This window comes from Notolepis coatsorum, assembly GCF_963971535.1.
Source record: "Notolepis coatsorum genome assembly, chromosome: 17".
In the NCBI taxonomy this organism is placed as follows: domain Eukaryota; kingdom Metazoa; phylum Chordata; class Actinopteri; order Aulopiformes; family Paralepididae; genus Notolepis; species Notolepis coatsorum.
This window is the reverse complement of record NC_140181.1, coordinates 33,829,307-33,851,741: the sequence shown is the minus strand read 5'-3', so window position 1 is coordinate 33,851,741 and position 22,435 is coordinate 33,829,307. Positions and strand designations below refer to the sequence as shown.

General features: G+C 48.2%; 1 protein-coding gene across 1 annotated transcript in view; it reads left to right on the top strand.

The window, feature by feature from the left end:
- Positions 1–22,193, top strand: part of LOC311243998 (voltage-dependent L-type calcium channel subunit alpha-1D-like) — a gene marked incomplete at both ends in the record, with an annotated part of 170,375 nt that extends 148,182 nt beyond the window's left edge. The window contains 10 exon segments of the mRNA XM_084333407.1: positions 641–812; positions 2,472–2,601; positions 4,457–4,552; positions 5,032–5,138; positions 6,153–6,265; positions 8,707–8,908; positions 8,911–8,916; positions 10,469–10,537; positions 21,536–21,633; positions 21,918–22,193. Coding sequence (XP_084189533.1) covers positions 641–812; positions 2,472–2,601; positions 4,457–4,552; positions 5,032–5,138; positions 6,153–6,265; positions 8,707–8,908; positions 8,911–8,916; positions 10,469–10,537; positions 21,536–21,633; positions 21,918–22,193 — 1,269 coding nt within the window.
- Between the last annotated feature and the right edge of the window lie 242 nt (positions 22,194–22,435).

Sequence of the window (22,435 nt, the reverse complement as noted above, 5' to 3'; positions counted from 1 at the left end):
CCTTCACTAGGATGTACCCCAAAAAGAATATTCCAATTATCTGATCGCGAGTCCCAGTATTGGTGTCGATCGTGTCGCCAACATAATCCGCCACACATCATGCTTCTCAATCCGATCCACTTGCCCGACAAAGAAAAGTCAGACTGGAGACTTTTGATCGACGCACAGGCCAAGATATAATGTTTCAAAGGGTGCTCGATACTGCCACGAGTCCGTGTGCCTGTAATGAATGGCGCTCAACCGCTGGCGAGTTAACCCGGGATATCTCGGGTCTGGCGCCGAATGTGTTAATGTAACACAGTGGGGGGTGTCAGTGGGGGTCCCGAGCCTTGTTGATGAGGCTCACTACATAGGGGTAGAAGCTGTTCTTGTGGCGTGAGGTTTTGGCCCTGATGGACCGCAGCCTCCTGCCAGAGGGGAGTGTCTCAAACAGATTATGACGGGGTGGTAGGGGTTGGCCACAATCTTACCTGCACGCTTCAGGGTTCTGGAGGCGTACAGGTCCTGGAGAGATGGCAGATTGCAGCCGATCATCTTCTCAGCAGAGTGAATGATACGCTGCAGCTTGCCTTTATCCTTGGCTGCAGCGTACCATACTGTGATGGAGGAGGTGAGGATGGACTCGATGATGGCTGTGTAGAAGTGCACCATCATCGTCTTTGGCAGATTGAATTTCTTCAGCTGCCGCAGGAAGAACATCCTCTGCTGTGTGTTCTTGACGAGGGAGCTGATGTTCAGCTCCCACTTGAGGTTATGGGAGATGATAGTTCCCAGGAAGCGGAAGGACTGGGGAGTCACACAGGGTGATGGGGGTGAGTGGGGCTGGGGCATCTCATGGTTAGCATCATGAGATGAGACATACTGTAGACTTAACTAACTAAGGTTAGCGTTACTTCATAATAACACTGTTTTGTTTTCAGAGTTTTAGTTTTTGCTAAATTGAGGTCCAATGTTCTTGTGTTTTAATTTACAGCAAAGGTCAGGTAATATGCTACATTTTACACTGAGCGCGCTCTCTCTCTCTCTCTCTCTCTCTCTCTCTCTCTCTCTCTCTCTCTCTCTCTCTCTCTCTCTCTCTCTCTCTCTCTCTCTCTCTCTCTCTCTCTCAGGGTGAGAATGGTTATGGCCCAGATCAGGATCGTCGGAGCTCCACGGCAACTACCCCTACTGGTAAATACAGTTTTTAAATTGGTAAACATTGTTATCAGACATAAACTTACCAATGTGTTCCGGTGTCTCTTACCTGCATTGGCCCACGAGAAACTCTATTCTATGACGTCACCCAGAGGAGAGCAGATCTCAGTGAACCTCTAGTGAAGACACAATTTCCTCAAATATTTATTCAACTCTCTTCCAGTTGGGCTTACAGTACTACAGCTGGGCTTACAGTACTACAGTTGGGCTTACAGTACTACAGCTGGGCTTACAGTACTACAGCTCGGCGTACAGTACTACAGTTGGGCTTACAGTACTACAGCTGGGCTTACAGTACTACAGCTGGGCTTACAGTACTACAGCTGGGCTTACAGTACTACAGCTGGGCTTACAGTACTACAGCTCGGCGTACAGTACTACAGTTGGGCTTACAGTACTACAGCTCGGCGTACAGTACTACAGTTGGGCTTACAGTACTACAGCTGGGCTTACAGTACTACAGTTGGGCTTACAGTACTACAGTTGGACTTACAGTACTACAGCTGGGCTTACAGTACTACAGTTGGGCTTACAGTACTACAGTTGGACTTACAGTACTACAGTTGGGCTTACAGTACTACAGTTGGACTTACAGTACTACAGCTGGGCTTACAGTACTACAGTTGGGCTTACAGTACTACAGTTGGACTTACAGTACTACAGTTGGGCTTACAGTACTACAGCTGGGCTTACAGTACTACAGTTGGGCTTACAGTACTACAGCTGGGCTTACAGTACTACAGCTGGGCTTACAGTACTACAGTTGGGCTTACAGTACTACAGCTGGGCTTACAGTACTACAGCTGGGCTTACAGTACTACAGCTGGGCTTACAGTACTACAGTTGGGCTTACAGTACTACAGCTGGGCTTACAGTACTACAGTTGGGCTTACAGTACTACAGCTGGGCTTACAGTACTACAGCTGGGCTTACAGTACTACAGTTGGGCTTACAGTACTACAGTTGAAATGAATTGATGAAATAGTGTCTATTTCACTGTTCAGGTGGTCTGCTCTCCTCTGGGTGATGTCATCCAGCAAATGCTTCTTTAAAAGATTAAAAGTAGAGGTTGACAGAATGTTTTATGTTTTGTACGTGTGTGTGTGTGTGTGTGTGTGTGTGTGTGTGTGTGTGTGTGTGTGTGTGTGTGTGTGTGTGTGTGTGTGTGTGTGTGTGTGTGTGTGTGTGTGTGTGTGTGTGTGCACCAGGCGTGTCTAACGGGGGTCTGATCCACCGCGTGGGCTCTCTGTCTAAAACCCCCAATGGCACCGACACAGAAGAACCCCATCACCATGGAGACGAGATGAGGTCATCTGTCAATCACCACCACCGCCGTCACTCCTCAGTGAAGAATGGCGTGCTAGACCACGCCTCCAAGAGCAGGGCCTCCTACTATAAGTATGGAAGGTAGGTTGACTGGTAGTTTATCAACTACAGTAACATGATAAACCAACAACATATAACGTTCATATTTGCATTTCAAAATTATAACTAGGAATGGGCATCGATTTTCAAATGTTCAAATAGTCATTAAATTATAAAAAAAAATCAAATAGTTCATGCGACTATCATTTTGTCTTGAAAAAATATATTTCCCTTTTTACTGGCACCTACACTGTGTAGTGTATTGAGAGGGGACTCTAATTAAATGTTACTGTTCAAATGCGGCTGAACGGCATGCTAGCCAGGTAACAGCTGGGAGAGTCTCTGTCGCTACAGTACATTCAAGAACAGACGAGAAATATGAAGAAAGAGAGACCAGAGATGTTACACTTTATTTCACTAAGCTAACACATTTCAAGCATCAGCGATGTACCTTTCGGAATGAAATGCTCTTGTTCCCAGAAAAAAACATTAGGCTACTGTAGTCCAACTCTCAACTAGTTAGCTGTTAGCAATGACAGCAGCTAGCTAGATTGCTTGCTTTGTTATCTCGTGTTTGCTATTACATACTTCAATACGGCTAATTTAAAAAAAGTTATGCGAAACTTTTACCAACATATCAAATGCACCACTAGGGGGGGAAATACGTTGGATCACTGCTACACCCCTTTCAAACAGGGCTATAAGGCAGTACCAGCACCTCCGCTAGGTAAATCTGACCACGACGCCATCTTCCTTTTGCCCGGCTACAAACAGAGAGCCCGAGAGGCTGTTGTGTCGCGAGAGGTGAAGCAGTGGTCCGAGAGCTCAGAGGCCACGCTACAAGACGCACTGGATGATGTCGACTGGGGCATGCTCCGGTCGAGCTCCAGTGACGTCAGTGAATATGCTGATGTTGTTGTTAGCTTTATAGCAACGTTAGCTGACAACATTGTCCCCACGAAGAAGGTGCGGGTTTTCCCAAACCAGAAACCATGGGTGGACAACTCCATCCGAGTGGCCCTGAATGCTCGTACCGCTGCTTACAACTCGGGCCGAGCATCAGGAAGTATGGAAGAGTACTGTACAAGGTAGCAGCTTATATGCTACGCAAAGAGGTTCGGGCTGCAAAACGGCGATATGCGAACAAGATGGAGACACAGATGGCACAGAACGACACGAGAGGCTTATGGCAATAAATATTTCCAATACACCAGATTATAAATAACTATTACATCATCAATCACAATATACCATTGTACAACACAATTAATCTATCATACTATCATAACAGTGCACAATGTAGGTAATGTTCAATAATAAATAAAACATCATCCTAGTGAGTATTGTTTCATGTCGTCCATGCAGGAGGACAATCGGTTGCTCAGACATTTTTCTACTGAGGACTTAAAGTTAAACTACAGAGTTAATCATCCTCATGATCACTGGTAACTCGTTCCACAGAATGGCAGCTGAATACAGGAAGAAGCTCTTGAGAACGAATTATTATTATTAATGAGAACGAATCAGTTGCGCTCCCTCTTGTGGAGTAATTATGGTAGATCAGTTGTGCTCTCTCTCGTGGTGTAATGATGCGTTTCTCTAATACAGGTAAAGTAGTTGCACAGGTAGTTTGGGACAAGGTTTTGGAATGTCCTGTGTGGGCTATGATCTGCATAAATCTATCTTCCACGTTCAGCCATCTAAGGCTGATGCAATGGGTTGGAACTTAGGAGATGTGTCCTGGACCAATTCGTTTTTGCATTGTCTGAATCTTCTTTTTCAGGATCATAGGGGCACTGCTACTGTATACCAGGAAAGACATTCACCCAACTTAATGTCTCTCCTGTCCCCCATTCTCCTCTTCTCCTCTCCTTCTCTCTCCTCTCTCCTATCCTAGGAGAGACTCCAGAGACAGGTGGACGGATGGAGAGATGGAGGGTTATGGAGGAGAGCAAGGCTACTACAGCAGAGAGGAGGACAACGAGACAGAAAGGTAGGACAACGAGATGGACAGGTAGACACACAAATAGGTAGACAGACACATAGGCAGGTGGGCGGGCAGGCAGGCAGACAGGCAGCGACCGACCGACCGACCGACCGACCGACCGACCGACCGACCGACCGACCGACCGACCGACCGACTGACTGACTGACTGACTGACTGACTGACTGACTGACTGACCGACCGACCGACTGACCGACTGACTCCTGCTGGGCCGCAGACAACTTATCTAATTATGAATGTGTTGTATAACTAAAAACGTCTCCTTTCATTGTGTGTGTGTGTGTGTGTGTGTGTGTGTGTGTGTGTGTGTGTGTGTGTGTGTGTGTGTGTGTGTGTGTGTGTGTGTGTGTGTGTGTGTGTGTGTGTGTGTGTGTGTGTGTGTGTGTGTGTGTGTGTGTGTGTGTGTGTGTGTGTGTGTGTGTGTGTGTGTGTGTGTGTGTGTGTGTGTGTGTGTGTGTTCTGTACAGAGACCACTATGATGGCCAGCCTCCCTATAGCAACAGTAACTATGGCAACGGGTGCAGCGATGGCAGGAGGACCGCCAGGAGACGATTACTTCCGGCAACACCCACAGGTGATGACATCACCTTACCTACTAACTAATCCGTTAATGTCAACTTAAAGGTACAATGTGCATATTTTTTCAGCCAGCAGGTGCCAGAAACACACATTGTTGCTTTAAAGCCTTGTTATACCATAATAACTATAAAAACAAAAGAATATCACCACCTGACAGTCACTCTCAGGCTATGAATAAATTAATTACTGATTATATTTATGTTTAGTCTTAACTTCCGCTTCTGCCTCAGAGAACACATCGCTCGTCCGATCGACTTAACACATAGTTATGTGAAAGTAGGATTGTTTGTAACTGTGTTAGGCTCTATCACTAAGCTAAAATGTTTAGAATTGCTTGCCCTGGGGGTGGCTGAGTGGTGCAGTGGGCAAGGCGCTCACCACTAACGCAGGAGATGCTGCCCTGAACAATTAGGCCGCACATCAATGATATTAATATGTATCTATAGACCCCCATCTGCTAGCCAAGAGTCTACTGACAACTTAGTACAATTTATTTCTCATTTTGCTAACTCCGAGCTGCTTGTGGTTGGTCATTTTAACTTCATTTGGCAGAGCTTTGCATCAGACCATTTAAAGTTCTTGGTCAAACCTGGCTAAACAACATTACTGGTGCAACAACGCTGATAGAAGCCTGTCCTCCAAAATATAAATATTATCACTCAGTCAGGCAAAATAAGAAAGGAGGAGCGGTTCCCGCTATTTTATCCACATCGTTTGTATGTAATGACATTGACCTGGGTGAATTTACATAATTTCAGAGAGGAATATAACAGATCAATGAATGTACTTAGACTAAACTTATTTTTGTTGAACTGTACTTGTGCTGTATAATGACAATAAATCTTAATCTAATCTAATCTAACTTGCTCTTGAGCAAGGCATCTAATCCCCACCTGCTCTGGGTGGAGCTGCTCAGTGGTCAACGCTAAAATCCATGAAATCAAACGCACTCCCTGCTGTCTCTCAGGTGACTGAAGAGGTGTGTTTGTTGTGTTGTTCTTCTCTGCAGGTCGTAAGCCGTCCTTTAACATCCACTGTCTGAGGAGGCAGGGAAGCAGTGACGACCTTCCAATACCAGGAACCTACCATCAGAACTCTCCTCCATCTAGAGCCAGAACACAGGTACACACACACACACACACACACACACACACACACCCACACACACACACACACACACACACACACACACACACACACACACACACACCCACACACACACACACCCACACACACACACACACACACACACACACACACACACACACACACATAGACACACACACACACATAGACACACACACACACACACATACACACACACACACACACACACACACTCATAGACACCCGCACACAGACAAACTCATATAAAACCTCAAAATATAATCAGTTTAAGCATAAGAAGACAAATATGAAGACATAGATAAAGAATAATGGGGGACTAAAGCGAATTGCAAACTGTTGCAGGCAGATCAGCAATTACATTTCTAAATCTCCAATTTAATTTAATTTTAATGATTTGGGTGCATTCATCTTCAGTCATCAACCTTTATTTATTCTCGAAATTACAATTGAGGTCACCCTCATTTTCAATGTAGTCGAGACTTTACAGACATTTCAATGCACACATTTCTACAATATAACAATAATAAATATGAATAACTATCTATATAGTACTCAGTCTTCACACATGGACCGCAGTCCAGAGTGCACCACAGCAATTAGTATAAAATGAACATAGGCATAGAATCAGCACACAAATTGACAAAATAAAATATTGCATAAATTGCAGACATACGAATAGGTATAAAATAAAATAAAAGTAGTGCAATGTAAACGTGCAGATTTAAGAATAGGCATAAAATAAATACAATAGCACAATGTCGCTCGAAGGCATGTGAACCCCCCCGGAACAGTCAGTCCCCCGAACACCTCACACATCAATCCCTACCACATCCCCATCCAAGACACACCCCCCAATAAAGCATGTTGTGATCGAAGGAAAACACAAACAGCCTGCGCGCCACTCACACCGCCATGCACGGCGATGGGAATGTCACCCCTGCGGGCCGCTCCATCTCCCCCGGTCCCGGTGCCCCCGCCACCACGAGGAAAACCAGCTAATCCCACGCCCCCACCCCCAAACTCCACAGAGGAATGACAGGACACGCGCCCCAGGACCCGCAGCCACGCCAAAGGAGACACGACTCCACAGAGTCTACACACTCAAGCAGACAGACACAACAGCGGCCAAATGAGAAGACATGCAGGATCTGGATGGTCTGAGACCACAGCGGGACCCCTGGAACACAGCAGAAGCCACAGCAAGCCCCCCATGCAAGGAACCCCAAAACCAGCCAGCGAACCGAGGGAGCCCAACGACGAAGACCAACCAAAATCCACCAAAGCACACGCAAGAGACCAGTACCCAACTCCAGGGAAGATCCAGGAATGGTCCAGCCGAAGCCATAGGCGACATAGGCTCCAACCAAACCCCCCCCAGATCTCCCCCAGAGTCGAACACCAGCCCCCCGCATGCGCCCCGACGGACCCTGGCCAGCCCCCATCGCTGAACTCCCCCAACCCCCCAGGGATCCCCCGCACGAAGAACCCACCACAACCCCCACAGTACCCCAAAGTGTCCCAAAGGTCCCAGCGCCATCCCAGACCAACCACAACGCCACACATCCAACCACCACCATGTCCATCTATATGGGCCTTGAGGAGGGCGAGGAAGATCATGGCAGACCCCGCCCACCCGGGCCACAGCCTCTTCACCATGCTCCCCCACGGCAGGCGGCTACGGCTGCCCAAGACATTAAAGTCCCGCCATAGACTCAGTTTCTTCCCCTCAGCAGCTCGCCTGGTAAACGAGTCAGGTGTCCCCCTGCTCCCCCCCCCCCCCCCCCCCCTCTATGGCGGGCTGCTAGGGCTGGACCTCTGGACTTGAACTGTGCTGCACTGTATCCATGTCCCCAACCACTGCACTTTACTTTACTGTCTTATTGTTGTCTCACTGTTCGGCACGGCTACAGGCCATGGGGCACATGACCTGCCACCCCCCCCCACAGAATCAGTGTGAGGAGTTATACACATACACACACATTTGGTTATATACACACACACACACACACACACACACACACACACACACACACACACACACACACACACACACACACACATTTGGTTATATACACACAGTCACACACACACACACACACACACACATAATAGTTATATATACACACACACACACACACACACACACATACAGTACACACAATAATCATGCTTTATAAGTGAAAGTTAGTTTTAGAATGTATTATACAGTATTTATGTATTCCCTCCTTCCTTTCTTTCTCTTCTCTTCTCCTCTTCACTCCTCTCCCCTCTCCTCCTCTCCTCTCCCCTCTCCTCTCCTCCTCTCCTCTCCCCTCTCCCTCTCCTCCTCTCTCTCCTCCTCTCCTCTCTCCTCCTCTCCCCTCTCCTCTCCCCTCCCCTCTCCTCTCTCCTCTCCTCCTCTCCTCTCTCCTCTCCTCTGCTCCTCTTCTTTGTAGACATATGGTAGCTATGAGTCTCGTCGCTCTTCCAGCCGCTCCTCTACAGGCTCCTCTGCGTCCTGGGCTAACCCCTGTCCCAGGAGGGGACGCCTCCTATATGCTCCTCTCATCCTGGTGGAGGAGGAGAGCAGCCTGCCCTGGGGCGGAGCAATGGAGGAGAAGAAGGGAGCAGGGGGACCAGGAGGTGAGGAGGAGAAGGAGGAGGAGGTGGCTCCTTGATGTATTTATGATGTAGTTAGGTAGTTATGATGCTTCATACCACATAGTAGTTACATGAGAGGTAGTTATGATGCTTCATACCACATAGTAGTTACATGAGAGGTGGTTATGATGCTTCATACCACATAGTAGTTACATGAGAGGTGGTTATGAAGCTTCATACCACAGAGTAGTTACATGAGAGGTAGTTATGAAGCTTCATACCACAGAGTAGTTACATGAGAGGTAGTTATGAAGCTTCATAACACAGAGTAGGACACAAGAGGTAGTTATGAAGCTTCATAACACAGAATAGAACATGAGAGGTAGTTATGAAGCTTCATAACACAGAATAGAACATGAGAGGTAGTTATGAAGCTTCATAACACAGAATAGAACATGAGAGGTAGGTATGAAGCTTCATAACACAGAATAGGACATGAGATGTAGTTATGAAGCTTCATAACACAGAGTAGGACATGAGAGGTAGTTATGAAGCTTCATACCACAGAGTAGGACATGCGAGGTAGTTATGAAGCTTCATACCACAGAGTAGGACATGAGATGTAGTTATGAAGCTTCATACCACAGAGTAGTTACATGAGAGGTAGTTATGAAGCTTCATACCACAGAGTAGTTACATGAGAGGTAGTTATGAAGCTTCATACCACAGAGTAGGACATGAGATGTAGTTATGAAGCTTCATACCACATAGTAGTTACATGAGAGGTAGTTATGAAGCTTCATACCACAGAGTAGTTACATGAGAGGTAGTTATGATGCTTCATACCACATAGTAGTTACATGAGGTAGTTATGAAGCTTCATACCACAGAGTAGGACATGAGAGGTCGTTATGAAGCTTCATACCACATAGTAGTTACATGAGGTAGTTATGAAGCTTCATACCACAGAGTAGGACATGAGAGGTCGTTATGAAGCTTCATACCACATAGTAGTTACATGAGGTAGTTATGAAGCTTCATAACACAGAGTAGGACATGAGATGTAGTTATGAAGCTTCATACCACATAGTAGTTACATGAGATGTAGTTATGAAGCTTCATACCACAGAGTAGGACATGAGATGTAGTTATGAAGCTTCATACCACAGAGTAGGACATGAGGTAGTTATGAAGCTTCATACCACAGAATAGAACATGAGAGGTAGTTATGAAGCTTCATACCACAGAGTAGGACATGAGAGGTAGTTATGAAGCTTCATACCACAGAGTAGGACATGAGAGGTAGTTATGAAGCTTCACACCACAGAGTAGGACATACTGTTATGTTTTCTTGAATGGTAGATAATAATGTAAAAAAAGAATACTTAATCACAATATCAAAATATATAATAACCGGGAGGCATTGACTATGGTGTTTATTAGTAGGTAGGAAGGAAGGGATAGGAGAGAGAATGAGAACAAACCTATATGGGACTCTCTCTCTCTCTCTCTCTCTCTCTCTCTCTCTCTCTCTCTCTCTCTCTCTCTCTCTCTCTCTCTCTCTCTCTCTCTCTCCTCTCTCTCTCTCTCTCTCTCTCTCTCTCTCTCTCTCTCTAGGAGGGGTTAGTGTGACCGGTGCAGCCCCCAGGCAAACAGGCTGGTATGGAGATCAACCCAGCAGCTCTGGTAGGAGGGATTTTATTGGTTGATGGTATAACTGGTTGTATTCTGATGGGTGGGTTGGTTTGTTGGTTGACTGGCTTGTCTGAATTGAATTAAATTGGACTGAAATAACACTAGCACAGCCATGGAGAAAATTACACTAATTCCCGCCGGGAACGGGTCAGAAGACCCGACAGCCTTTAGAATGGAGATGGGAGGGAGAGAAGGGAGGGAGGGTCAATGAGGGAGGGAGGGAGGGAGGGAGGGAGGGAGGGAGGGAGGGAGGGAGGGAGGGAGAAGGAGTAAGGGAGGGAGGGAGCGAGAGAGAGGGAGGGAGGGAGAGAGGAAGGGATGGAGGGAGAGGAAGTGAGAAGGAGGGAGAGGGAGGTATATGGAGAGGGAAAGAGAGGGAGAAAGAGAGAGGGAGAGAGAGAGAGGGAGGGAGATGGAGAGAGGGAGGGAGAGAGAGGGAGGGAGGGAGAGAAAGGGAGGGGGGAGAGAAAGGGAGAGAGAGAAAGGGAGAGAGTGAAAGGGAGGGAGGGTCAAGGAGGGAGGGAGGTGGCCGCTCAGCAGAAATAGCTGAAATAACGTGAAATAATGACTTCAGGAAAATTCCGACCGAGTGATGAGGATACATTTATTGAAAATGCCTAGGGGTCATGTGACCCCTTGTCGGCTGTGCTAGTGATAACTGACTGATTAAGATTGACTTATTTAGACATAATTTAGACATCATGCCAAAGCCCTTTGTTATAGGACCAGATATAAAACAATACAGACTATAACATAGACTCTATTGGTAAGAAGGTCATTTATATATATATAATTTATGAGAAAACCATCACTGTTGCAGTGGTGATGTGTTTCTATCCAAGGGCTCCCCCTACAGGACTTATTACTATATTGCTATCTATCCATCTATCCATCTATCTATCCGTCTATCTATCCATCTATCCATCCATCTATCCATCCATCTATCCATCTATCCAGGGGGCGTGAATACTTTCGGCAAGCAACAAGCCCTTCCGCGTTGCTCTGATTGGCCGAGCGCGCGCATGCGCATGAGTCGCGACACGCTCCTCAGCCAGGCAGGAATACTAAGCTCCGCTTAACGCAATTTATACAAATGGAAGTATTGATTTTGCCGTAACGAATCATTAAAAAAATATACCGTTAACTGGAATATGTTGTGCCTTTACACATATGTTGGATTATGTAATTGGTTTGTCATGACAAACCAATAAGAAATCGCGAATTAACCGGTGGCTACAACAACACACAGTAACTACATGCATCATTGTTTACAATGAACGGTGGGGCTAATCGAAAGGACTGGACACGGACAAGTTAAACTAACCGAAAGTTAGTTGTTCACGAACAATCTGCAGACACAAACAAACACAGAACCGGACTGTTATATTAAATTAATTGATTGCTGTTTAACTTGTCCGTGTCCAGTCCTTTCGATTAGCCCCACCGTTCATTGTAAACAATGATGCATGTAGTTACTGTGTGTTTGTTGTGAAGGGCCAGATTAAACCGAATATATATATTTATTTATATATATATATTTAATTGTATTTGTATATTCTCTAATATTCCCTGATATCCCTTGTATATTCCTTGTACAATATGCATTGAATATCCATTCTAGCCTACTGAACATCCCATAATAGTCTCCATTCTACTATTGGTCGAGACCTTGGTGCCAGGCTGCCATACCCCTCAGACCCAGTTCAAACGTACCGCTCGACATGTACGAACAAGTCCTAGTTCCGCGTAGGAATTTGGCTACCGCACCACTAATGGGACTATTTGTTCATAGTGCGTATATATACTGCGCTATTAAAGTAGGACTTTCTTTTCAGTCCAGTTTCTTACCCTCCAATAGAGTCACAGACGTAAAGCCTCCCCGCGACGCCACGTGTGGGAGTAAGGCCAAGTTCGCCTACCATCGGTATTGAGACATCGTGTATATTAATATTTGAATAGTCATATTTGGCACTATATCGTCGAGTTGGACGTAGTCTATTAAGCTAATAATAGTCTGTTAATATATAGTGCTTCGTGCGGTGAGAATACTACCGTAGTCAGTACCCCATCGTTTCGGGCAGAGAACTGGCTGCTTACCCAGGGTGGTTGACCCTATGTGAAGCTGCACCCGAGGAGCCCCAGAGCCGACGAGCAAGTGGACCTGTATACCGGATTATTCTACCGACGACAGCCCGCCTTCCCAGGCACGGATTATGCTTTGGATACTTTGATTATTCCATGGATAAAGACCCCCGACACTGCCGTGTGTTGGAAACCCCCCCCCCCCCTGGAGAGGACGCAAGGTGAGGAGACGCTCTGCAAGACGAGGTCTCTTCACGTCTCTCCCCCGTGGACCGGAGAGAGCCGGCCCACAAAGAGTCCACCTGCTTTCATCTGTGGTCCAAGGATCGCCGGCGCATTGAACGGCACTACAGTGGGTTCACCTGGGATACCCTTGGCCGGACGAGGCAGCTGGATTCTACCCCCCCCCCCCCTCCTACTCCTGTCGGCTTACAAGCGACCGGATTAACCCCCTCTAGTGTATCCAGCCTATAATCATTAAAGTATCATGGCTGTTATTCCTTAACTATTCCAGGTCGTATATTTACCACCTGCGCCTTCAGAGATTGGACCTTCTCTATTGATATACCGACGAATACTCCTTGCCATAAAAGTGCATACTATTTCAATTCATAAATGTAATTAAGTGATTAAGTGCTTATTCTACACACCATCGCTGTGTAGGAAATAAAGACCTGTTTCTAATTCGTACATTTGTGTTGGATCCGTTTCATCTACGTGAGAGTGTTCATGATAATATATTTATGCCGTGTACTGGGTGGCCGAATATTAAGTACAAAGGTAGTGGTAGTAAGTATCATATCTAGTAATACAGTCAGGGAATTGTACCCCTCAGTTAAAATTGGTCCTTCGAGCCGGAGGGTAATTAGTGTAATATTAATATAGTGTTATTAATATTGAAATGGCCTATGATGAACACTCCACGAAACGATCCTCCTAACCAACGCCCGCAGCGCGAACGACGGCTCCCTCAGTACTTAGAGGCTTACGCTGTCAGTCAACAACCTAGTCTTCTACTAACAGTAAACGCGGTAAAACTAGAAAGTAAAAGTATGTCTAACCCCAACGCCCAGACTACCCCGACCATAGAGGCCCCTACGGGCTCTAATGTAACTGACCAAGTTCACGGTGGGGACCAGTGGGAACCAGACATGACTTCACACCCCGCCAGTACTGAAGAAGTAGTCCCCGATGAGTCCCGGGAGGAATACAACGCTACCGAGAGAGAACTCGGCACGGAAGAAGACGGGGAGAGCACTGTGGAGATAGAGCTCCAAGGCTCCGCAAGGAGTACCCCGAGGGAAGGCTCCCCTATACAACCGCCTTCTCCCAGCGAGGCAGAGAGGACCCTACAGCAGGCCTTCCTCATCAGCCTGAACGCCGCTGCTGAACGCGACCGACTGCAGATCCAGCAGCGAAGCGAAGAAGAGCACATACGCCTGGAAATAAGACGCATTCAGATGGAAGAGAATGTGGCCCGAGACCGAGCAGACAGCCAGCGAGCAGCTGCTGGTGCTCTACGGGACGCAGAGCGCGACAGACAGCAAGCGCAACTAATAGAACAGCTGATCAGACGGACAACACCCTCTCCCTCCGCCAGAGGATCCAGGAACTCGTCTAGACACACCTCCAGGGCGGCATCCCCTAGCCGAGTAAACAACCCTGAACTTGACCAACAGACGAGGCCTATACCCCCCACAGACCACCTCCCCCCACCGGTCCAAGCGAGACCTAGCAACCGGGAAGGAGCAGCATATCCTGTGGAGAGGCTAAACCAGAGACTACAAGCACTGGATGACCTAACTGAAGACGAAGAGGAAGAGGAGGAGAACCACGCCCGACGACAGCACAGTACTCTACCGGACCAGGAGGTCCGGTACAGCCCAGGCTATACTCCCGCGGAGCTGCGCTACAGACCCCCGACTCTATACACGGGTGAGCACGACGCACGACCCGCACCGAGGAACAGCACCTGGACAAGCACGCCATGGTACACTGCCGGTACCAGCCCATACCAAGGAGCGGGAGGAGACTCGCCTAGGAGGCCTCTCCCCCAACGCTCGCCGATGTATCCACAGTCAGCGTCATACATTGGCACGCCTATGGTACCCGACTTCACCCAAGAGAACCGGGCCCAGTATACAGAACTCCGCATGTGTCTGGAGACCATGTTGGTGGATGTATTGGATGAACGCCACAAATACGCCATCCTACTGCAGCACTTAAAGGTGCCCCGCGCACATAATATAGCGCTCGCCTACGCGACTTCCACCACCCCATACACAGCAGCGCTGGTAGCATTGGACCAGAGGTATGGGCGCATATGGGATTACGTGATCCAGGAGATCCGACACATCGACCGCTTACCCCCAGCAATAGACAATCGAGCACTGGACGACCTGTCCATCAGAGTGCAGTCCCTGGTAGGGATGTTGGGAGCGCAAAGAGAGAAGGGGAGGCATGAACTTTACGCCAACTCAAATGTGGAAAGGATCCTGGAGAAGCTGCCGCCCGCTCGTCAGGAGCGCTTTAGGCAGCAGAGGGACCACAGAGACCCGAATGGCCCCGAACCGAACCTCCTCGATCTAGCAGACTTCCTGGCGAGAGAAGTCAGCAGCCTACGGCTAGATACATTCGGACGGAGCACCCCTGGCTCCAGAGAAGGAACCAGACGACTAAATGATGGAAGAAGATCGGTGACTGTGATGCACCAATCGGAGTCAGTACCGAGCAGCAGGAGCCACAGTACCCCCTCCAGAACAGAGAAGTGGAAGATAGTGTGCCCCTACTGTGAGAAAGAACACTGGCTAGCGCAATGTGACTCCTTCCCCAAGCTGAACGCGGAGGAAGCAGGTCAATGGATAAAGTCCAACAAGCGCTGTTTTCGCTGTGCGCGCTCACACATGGCAGCCGAATGCCGCTTAAAGAAAAGGTGCACCAAGTGCGATGGAGCCCATCTGGACATACTTCACGACAGTAACAGACGGCGCCCTTCACCTGCACCATCCAGCCGCAAAGCGAGCGTCATGTACATCGATCCCGCCAGCAGCAGTGGAGCCCGAGTACTCCTAAAAGTAGTGCGTGTGACACTAAGCTACCAGAATAAAGTCCTGGACACTTACGCCGTCCTCGATGACGGGTCAGAGAAGACCCTGCTGCTCGCCTCCGCTGCGGCCCAGCTAGGGCTGCGGGGAAGCGAAACCCAAATGACAATTCGGACAATAAGACGAGATTTGAAGACGATAAAGGGCGAGAATGTCTCATTCTCTATCGCAGCAAGCGGCCAGCCTGAGCGACGGTACCAGATTGCAGACGCTTTCACCAGCCAAGAAATAGGACTGTCGCGGTACACATACCCCGTCGCCAAGCTGATGGAGAAATATGCACATCTGCGCAAGTTACCGATCCCGCTCATAGACAATGCTATGCCGACCCTGTTGATAGGCTCCGACCATGCAGACCTCATTGTCCCGATAGACCGGGTTCATACCGGACCCCGAGGCTGTCCTGCAGCAGTCGAGACCCGTTTGGGATGGACTCTCCAAGGCCCGCTCGCCAAATCTCTCAACCGAAGTACAGCCACTAGATGTCTCCACTCCCGAGTCACAGAGGGAGAAACCGCACTCCTGCAACACGTAGAGCGGCTACGGACCCTGGAACAAATGCCCTTTAAGAACGGAAAGAAAGACATTCGCTCTAAAGATGACATTTACGCCATTCACCTCCTCGAGACAGGGACCAAGAGAGTCCCGGTCAACGGCGTGTTGAGATACGCCACGCCACTCCTGCGGCGAGAAGGAATGCCTACTTTCCACGCCAAGACAGACGCCACAGAACGGTACCTGCTGAACACGGAGCGGCGCTTAGCCAAGAACCCCGCCCAAGAGAGTGTATACCGCGCTGAGATTGAGAAGCTCATCACAGCGGGACACGTCACAAAGATGGACATTAAAGAGGCTGACCAGACCACTGAATCGTGGTACGTGCCCCACCACAAGGTCCATCACAACGGTAAAGACCGCATAGTATTTAACTGCAGCTACCAGATCGGATCCCAAAATCTGAATAAAGAGTTACTGCCCGGTCCCACACTCGGCCCCTCCCTACTCGGCGTTCTACTCCGCTTCCGCCAGGAAAGGGTGGCCATCAGCGGGGACATTAAAGGAATGTTCCTGCAGGTGAGATTAGTAGAGGCGGACAAGCCCCTGTTACGGTTCCTATGGAGAGAGAAGCCAGGAGATGAGCACCCAGCCATCTACCAATGGGAAGTCCTCCCCTTCGGAACGACGTGCAGCCCCTGCTGTGCGACATTTGCACTACAGAAACATGTAGCAGAGGACCCAGCAGCGGACGAAGAGGTCCGACACAGCGTAAAGAACAGCTTCTACGTAGACAACTGTCTACAAAGCCTTTCAACCCAGGAAGAAGCCGAGGCTCTCCTGATTAAACTCCGCGCCTCATTGATCAAAGGCGGCTTTGATCTCAGGCAGTGGGCCAGCAGCGATCCGCAAGTACTGCGCAGCCTCTCCTCCGAGGACAAGGCAGCCAGCAGCGAGACCTGGATGGCTACAATCCCGGGAGAAGCCCAGGAGATGACCCTGGGATTGGTGTGGCGATTCAAAACAGATTCGCTTCACTACAGACACAAGCCCCTGACTACGGAGCAGGGAAGGCCGGCGGCGGCGCCGACCACCAGACGGAGTGTGTACACAACACTCGCCCGACAATATGACCCGCTAGGATGTATTCTACCGTACACCACCAGGGCAAAAATGATTGTACGAGCATTGTGGGACAAGGACCAGGGCTGGGACGACCCCATTCCCGCACACCTTGCATCCACCTGGAGAGAGTGGGAGATGGAGCTCCACTCACTCCCAGGCGTTAATATGCGCCGAAGCTACTTCCCACCCACGGTGAGGCCAGAGACATGTAAAATGGACTTACACGTCTTCAGTGACGCCTCAGAGGTCGCATACGGATCAGTAGCCTACTTGCGGGCCCAAGACCAGGGGGGAGAGATCTACACAGCATTTGTCCTCGCCCGCTCGAGAATAGCCCCACGCAAGCAACAATCTATCCCACGTCTAGAGCTCTGCGCAGCCCTAGCCGGAGCGCACCTAGCCACGCTCATCCAACGTGAGCTCACCATACCGGTGTCTAGAACAATCCTGTGGTCAGATTCCACGACGGTACTCGCCTGGATCAAATCGGACTCATGCAAGCACAAAGTCTTCGTGGGAGTCAGAGTCACCGAGATTCAAGACTTAACCGAAGAGTTAACCGGAGAAACAGAGTGGCGCTACGTTGATACAAAACAGAACCCAGCTGACGTCATCACCCGGGGGATGCCCCTGGATGACCTCACCCGTCGCAATGTCTACAGTGACGGCCCCGCATTCCTAAGACTCCCGGAAGGACAGTGGCCCATGCCTATCCCGAGGGAAGCAAGTCCAGAGGAGGTGGAAATTAAGAAGTCTGTGTTCTGTGGATTGAGCACCGTAGCCTCCACCGACCCTAACATAAACGATTGCACGTCCATAGAGAGTGCACAACAAAGAACATTCCTGCGGTACCACCCGGAGTGCAAGTCCCCCGCTGATATGTCAGCAGCTAACTACGAGGAAGCAGAATTGCTTCTACTGCAGCGAGCCCAGAGAGACTCGTTCCTTATGGCCTTCCGAAGATTCACATCACGGAAAGGAAAACCGTCTACCCTATTGTCCGATCATGGGACAAACTTCAAAGGCGGCGAAAGAGAGCTGAGAGAGAGCTTCCAAGCTATGGGCCCAGAACTTAAGACCCACCTCGCTCCAGCACAGGTTGATTTCCAATTCAACCCCCCAAACGCACCCCACTTCGGTGGCACTTGGGAACGAGAAGTGCGCTCCATAAAGACAGCCCTGTACGCAGTACTTGGGGCCCAGACTGTGGCGGAAGAAGTCCTAATGACAGTCCTCACGGAGATTGAGGGAGTACTTAACTCGAAGCCCCTCGGATATGTCTCCAGTGATGTGGCGGATATCGACCCAGTTACCCCCAACACACTCCTGATGGGGCGGCTAGATCCTGCATTACCCCAGACAATGTACCGGCCTGAAGAAGCGAACGGCCGACGAATGTGGAGGTACAGCCAAGTATTAGCCGACAAGTTTTGGAACAGTTTCCTACTGCACTACCTACCGTCTCTACAGACCCGCCAGAAGTGGGTAAAGGAGAGAGACAATTTGACAGAAGGAACAGTCGTCATGATTATTGATCAATCACTGCCCAGAGCTATGTGGCCGGCCGGCCGCGTAAGCAAAGTGATCACCGGTGCCGACGGCAAGGTCCGAGCAGCTGAAGTGCTCGTCCAGGGTCGCACTTACACCCGTCCCGTGGCGAGGCTCATAGAACTGCCTCGACTCCCAGACACAATCGATGATGACCATGACCCTACAACCCTATGACTTTGTGAAGTTGACTGACCCTTACAGCAAACCCTTATATGTGAATGGACAGCGCGATTAATCTGTCTCTGTTTAACTGATTAGGTCTGGGACCTATTCAGGGGGTGGCTGTTGTGAAGGGCCAGATTAAACCGAATATATATATTTATTTATATATATATATTTAATTGTATTTGTATATTCTCTAATATTCCCTGATATCCCTTGTATATTCCTTGTACAATATGCATTGAATATCCATTCTAGCCTACTGAACATCCCATAATAGTCTCCATTCTACTATTGGTCGAGACCTTGGTGCCAGGCTGCCATACCCCTCAGACCCAGTTCAAACGTACCGCTCGACATGTACGAACAAGTCCTAGTTCCGCGTAGGAATTTGGCTACCGCACCACTAATGGGACTATTTGTTCATAGTGCGTATATATACTGCGCTATTAAAGTAGGACTTTCTTTTCAGTCCAGTTTCTTACCCTCCAATAGAGTCACAGACGTAAAGCCTCCCCGCGACGCCACGTGTGGGAGTAAGGCCAAGTTCGCCTACCATCGGTATTGAGACATCGTGTATATTAATATTTGAATAGTCATATTTGGCACTATATCGTCGAGTTGGACGTAGTCTATTAAGCTAATAATAGTCTGTTAATATATAGTGCTTCGTGCGGTGAGAATACTACCGTAGTCAGTACCCCATCGTTTCGGGCAGAGAACTGGCTGCTTACCCAGGGTGGTTGACCCTATGTGAAGCTGCACCCGAGGAGCCCCAGAGCCGACGAGCGAGTGGACCTGTATACCGGATTATTCTACCGACGACAGCCCGCCTTCCCAGGCACGGATTATGCTTTGGATACTTTGATTATTCCATGGATAAAGACCCCCGACACTGCCGTGTGTTGGAACCCCCCCCCCCCCTGGAGAGGACGCAAGGTGAGGAGACGCTCTGCAAGACGAGGTCTCTTCACGTCTCTCCCCCGTGGACCGGAGAGAGCCGGCCCACAAAGAGTCCACCTGCTTTCATCTGTAGTCCAAGGATCGCCGGCGCATTGAACGGCACTACAGTGGGTTCACCTGGGATACCCTTGGCCGGACGAGGCAGCTGGATTCTACCCCCCCCCCCCCCCTCCTACTCCTGTCGGCTTACAAGCGACCGGATTAACCCCCTCTAGTGTATCCAGCCTATAATCATTAAAGTATCATGGCTGTTATTCCTTAACTATTCCAGGTCGTATATTTACCACCTGCGCCTTCAGAGATTGGACCTTCTCTATTGATATACCGACGAATACTCCTTGCCATAAAAGTGCATACTATTTCAATTCATAAATGTAATTAAGTGATTAAGTGCTTATTCTACACACCATCGCTGTGTAGGAAATAAAGACCTGTTTCTAATTCGTACATTTGTGTTGGATCCGTTTCATCTACGTGAGAGTGTTCATGATAATATATTTATGCCGTGTACTGGGTGGCCGAATATTAAGTACAAAGGTAGTGGTAGTAAGTATCATATCTAGTAATACAGTCAGGGAATTGTACCCCTCAGTTACAGTGTTGTTGTAGCCACCGGTTAATTCGTGATTTTTTATTGGTTTGTCATGACAAACCAATTACATAATCCAACATATGTGTAAAGGCACAACATATTCCAGTTAACGGTATAATTTTTTAATGATTTGTTACGGCGAAATCAATACTTCCATTTGTATAAATTACGTTAAGCGGAGTTTAGTATTCCTGCCTGGCTGAGGAGCCCTTGGCCAATCAGAGCAACGTAAAGTTGAACAATGCCGGCACGTAGCCTCTTTCGTGACTGTGATGCAAGGCTTGCATCAGTCACGAAAGGGGCTAGCCGGCACGTAGCTTTTGTGCGATCCACCCGTCTTTGTCCATTACTGTCGTTAACTGGGAATCCGAAATGATCCAAAATGGGAGACTTGAATGTTGTGGGAGCATCTTCTAGCTCTGGCTGGTCAGTTAGTATTGCACTTGCCATACTAAGGCTAATTATGCTATGCTGAATTACAGCTATCGTTCAGTGTAGCTGCGTGGCTGCGTGGGATGAACACGTGCACGTTATATTTGGGACGGGGGGATTTAAGTTCCACAAAAAAAGGTTCCGTACCGTTGCAATCGTTCGGTGCACAGCGCGTACTGTACCGGAGGACCACATTGAGGCGGTACAGTACGTATTCACGTACCATTACACCCCTACTATCCATCCATCTATCCATCTATCCATCCATCCATCTATCCATCTATCTATCCATCTATCCATCCATCCATGTCTGTCTGTCTGTCTGTCTGTCTGTCTGTCTGTCTGTCTATTTATTTATTTATTTATTTATTTATTTATTTATTTATTTATTTATTTATTTATTTATTTATTTATTTATTTATTTATTTATTTATTTATTTATTTATTTATTTATATGTTATAAATGTGTTTTTTCAGGACCAGGTCCTCCATACAGAGCTTACACTACCCTGAGGGTTCCCAACCAACTGAGTCGCCACTACAGCGACAAGAGAGGCTCGGCAGACAGCTTGGTGGAGGCGGTGAGAACTACATCTATCTTCACTGTCAATCCCTGCCATTATTTCATCAAATCAAATATTTTTCAGTTAACCAATTACTATATGTCAGTTAATTGAATACAGTTCTTAAGATGTTAGATACATTGTATTTTTATTTTATTTTATATTTATTCCTGATGTCCATGAAAATATCATGGGTGAAAACGTTTAGCAGCAGGTGATGAATAAATACTTGACTTGAGTTGTTATGAGAGAGTTAGTGTTCTCTGTCTCTCTCTCTGTCTCTCTCTATCTCTCTTTACCAGGTTCTTATATCTGAGGGGTTGGGTCTGTATGCTAAGGACCCTAAGTTTGTGGCCTTCGCTAAGCGTGAGATAGCAGACGCGTGTCACATGACCATTGATGAGATGGAGTCTGCTGCCAGCGACCTACTCAGCAGAGGAAGCTCAGGGGGCGGGACAGGAAGCAGTTTCTTTAGCAACGCCGACCCGGGCATGCTGTATAGCGACGAGGAGCCAATCAGAACGGGCCAGGACGAGGAGGACCTGGCCGATGAGATGACCTGTGTCACCTCTTTTTGATTGACTTACATTACAGCAAGACAAAGTTAGCCATTTGATGATGTTCTGATTGATGCAACTTTTGACCAATCATGAGAGAGAGAGATGTGGTGGGACATGGTTGTGACATCATTTTGACTGAACTCTGGACCTATCATGTTGTTTGGGATGCAGAGAGAGAGAGAGGGGGCTCAGACATGGATGGAAGAATAGATGGATGAAGGGAGGGAATTAAGGAAGGAGGGATGGGTGGGTGGAAGTGG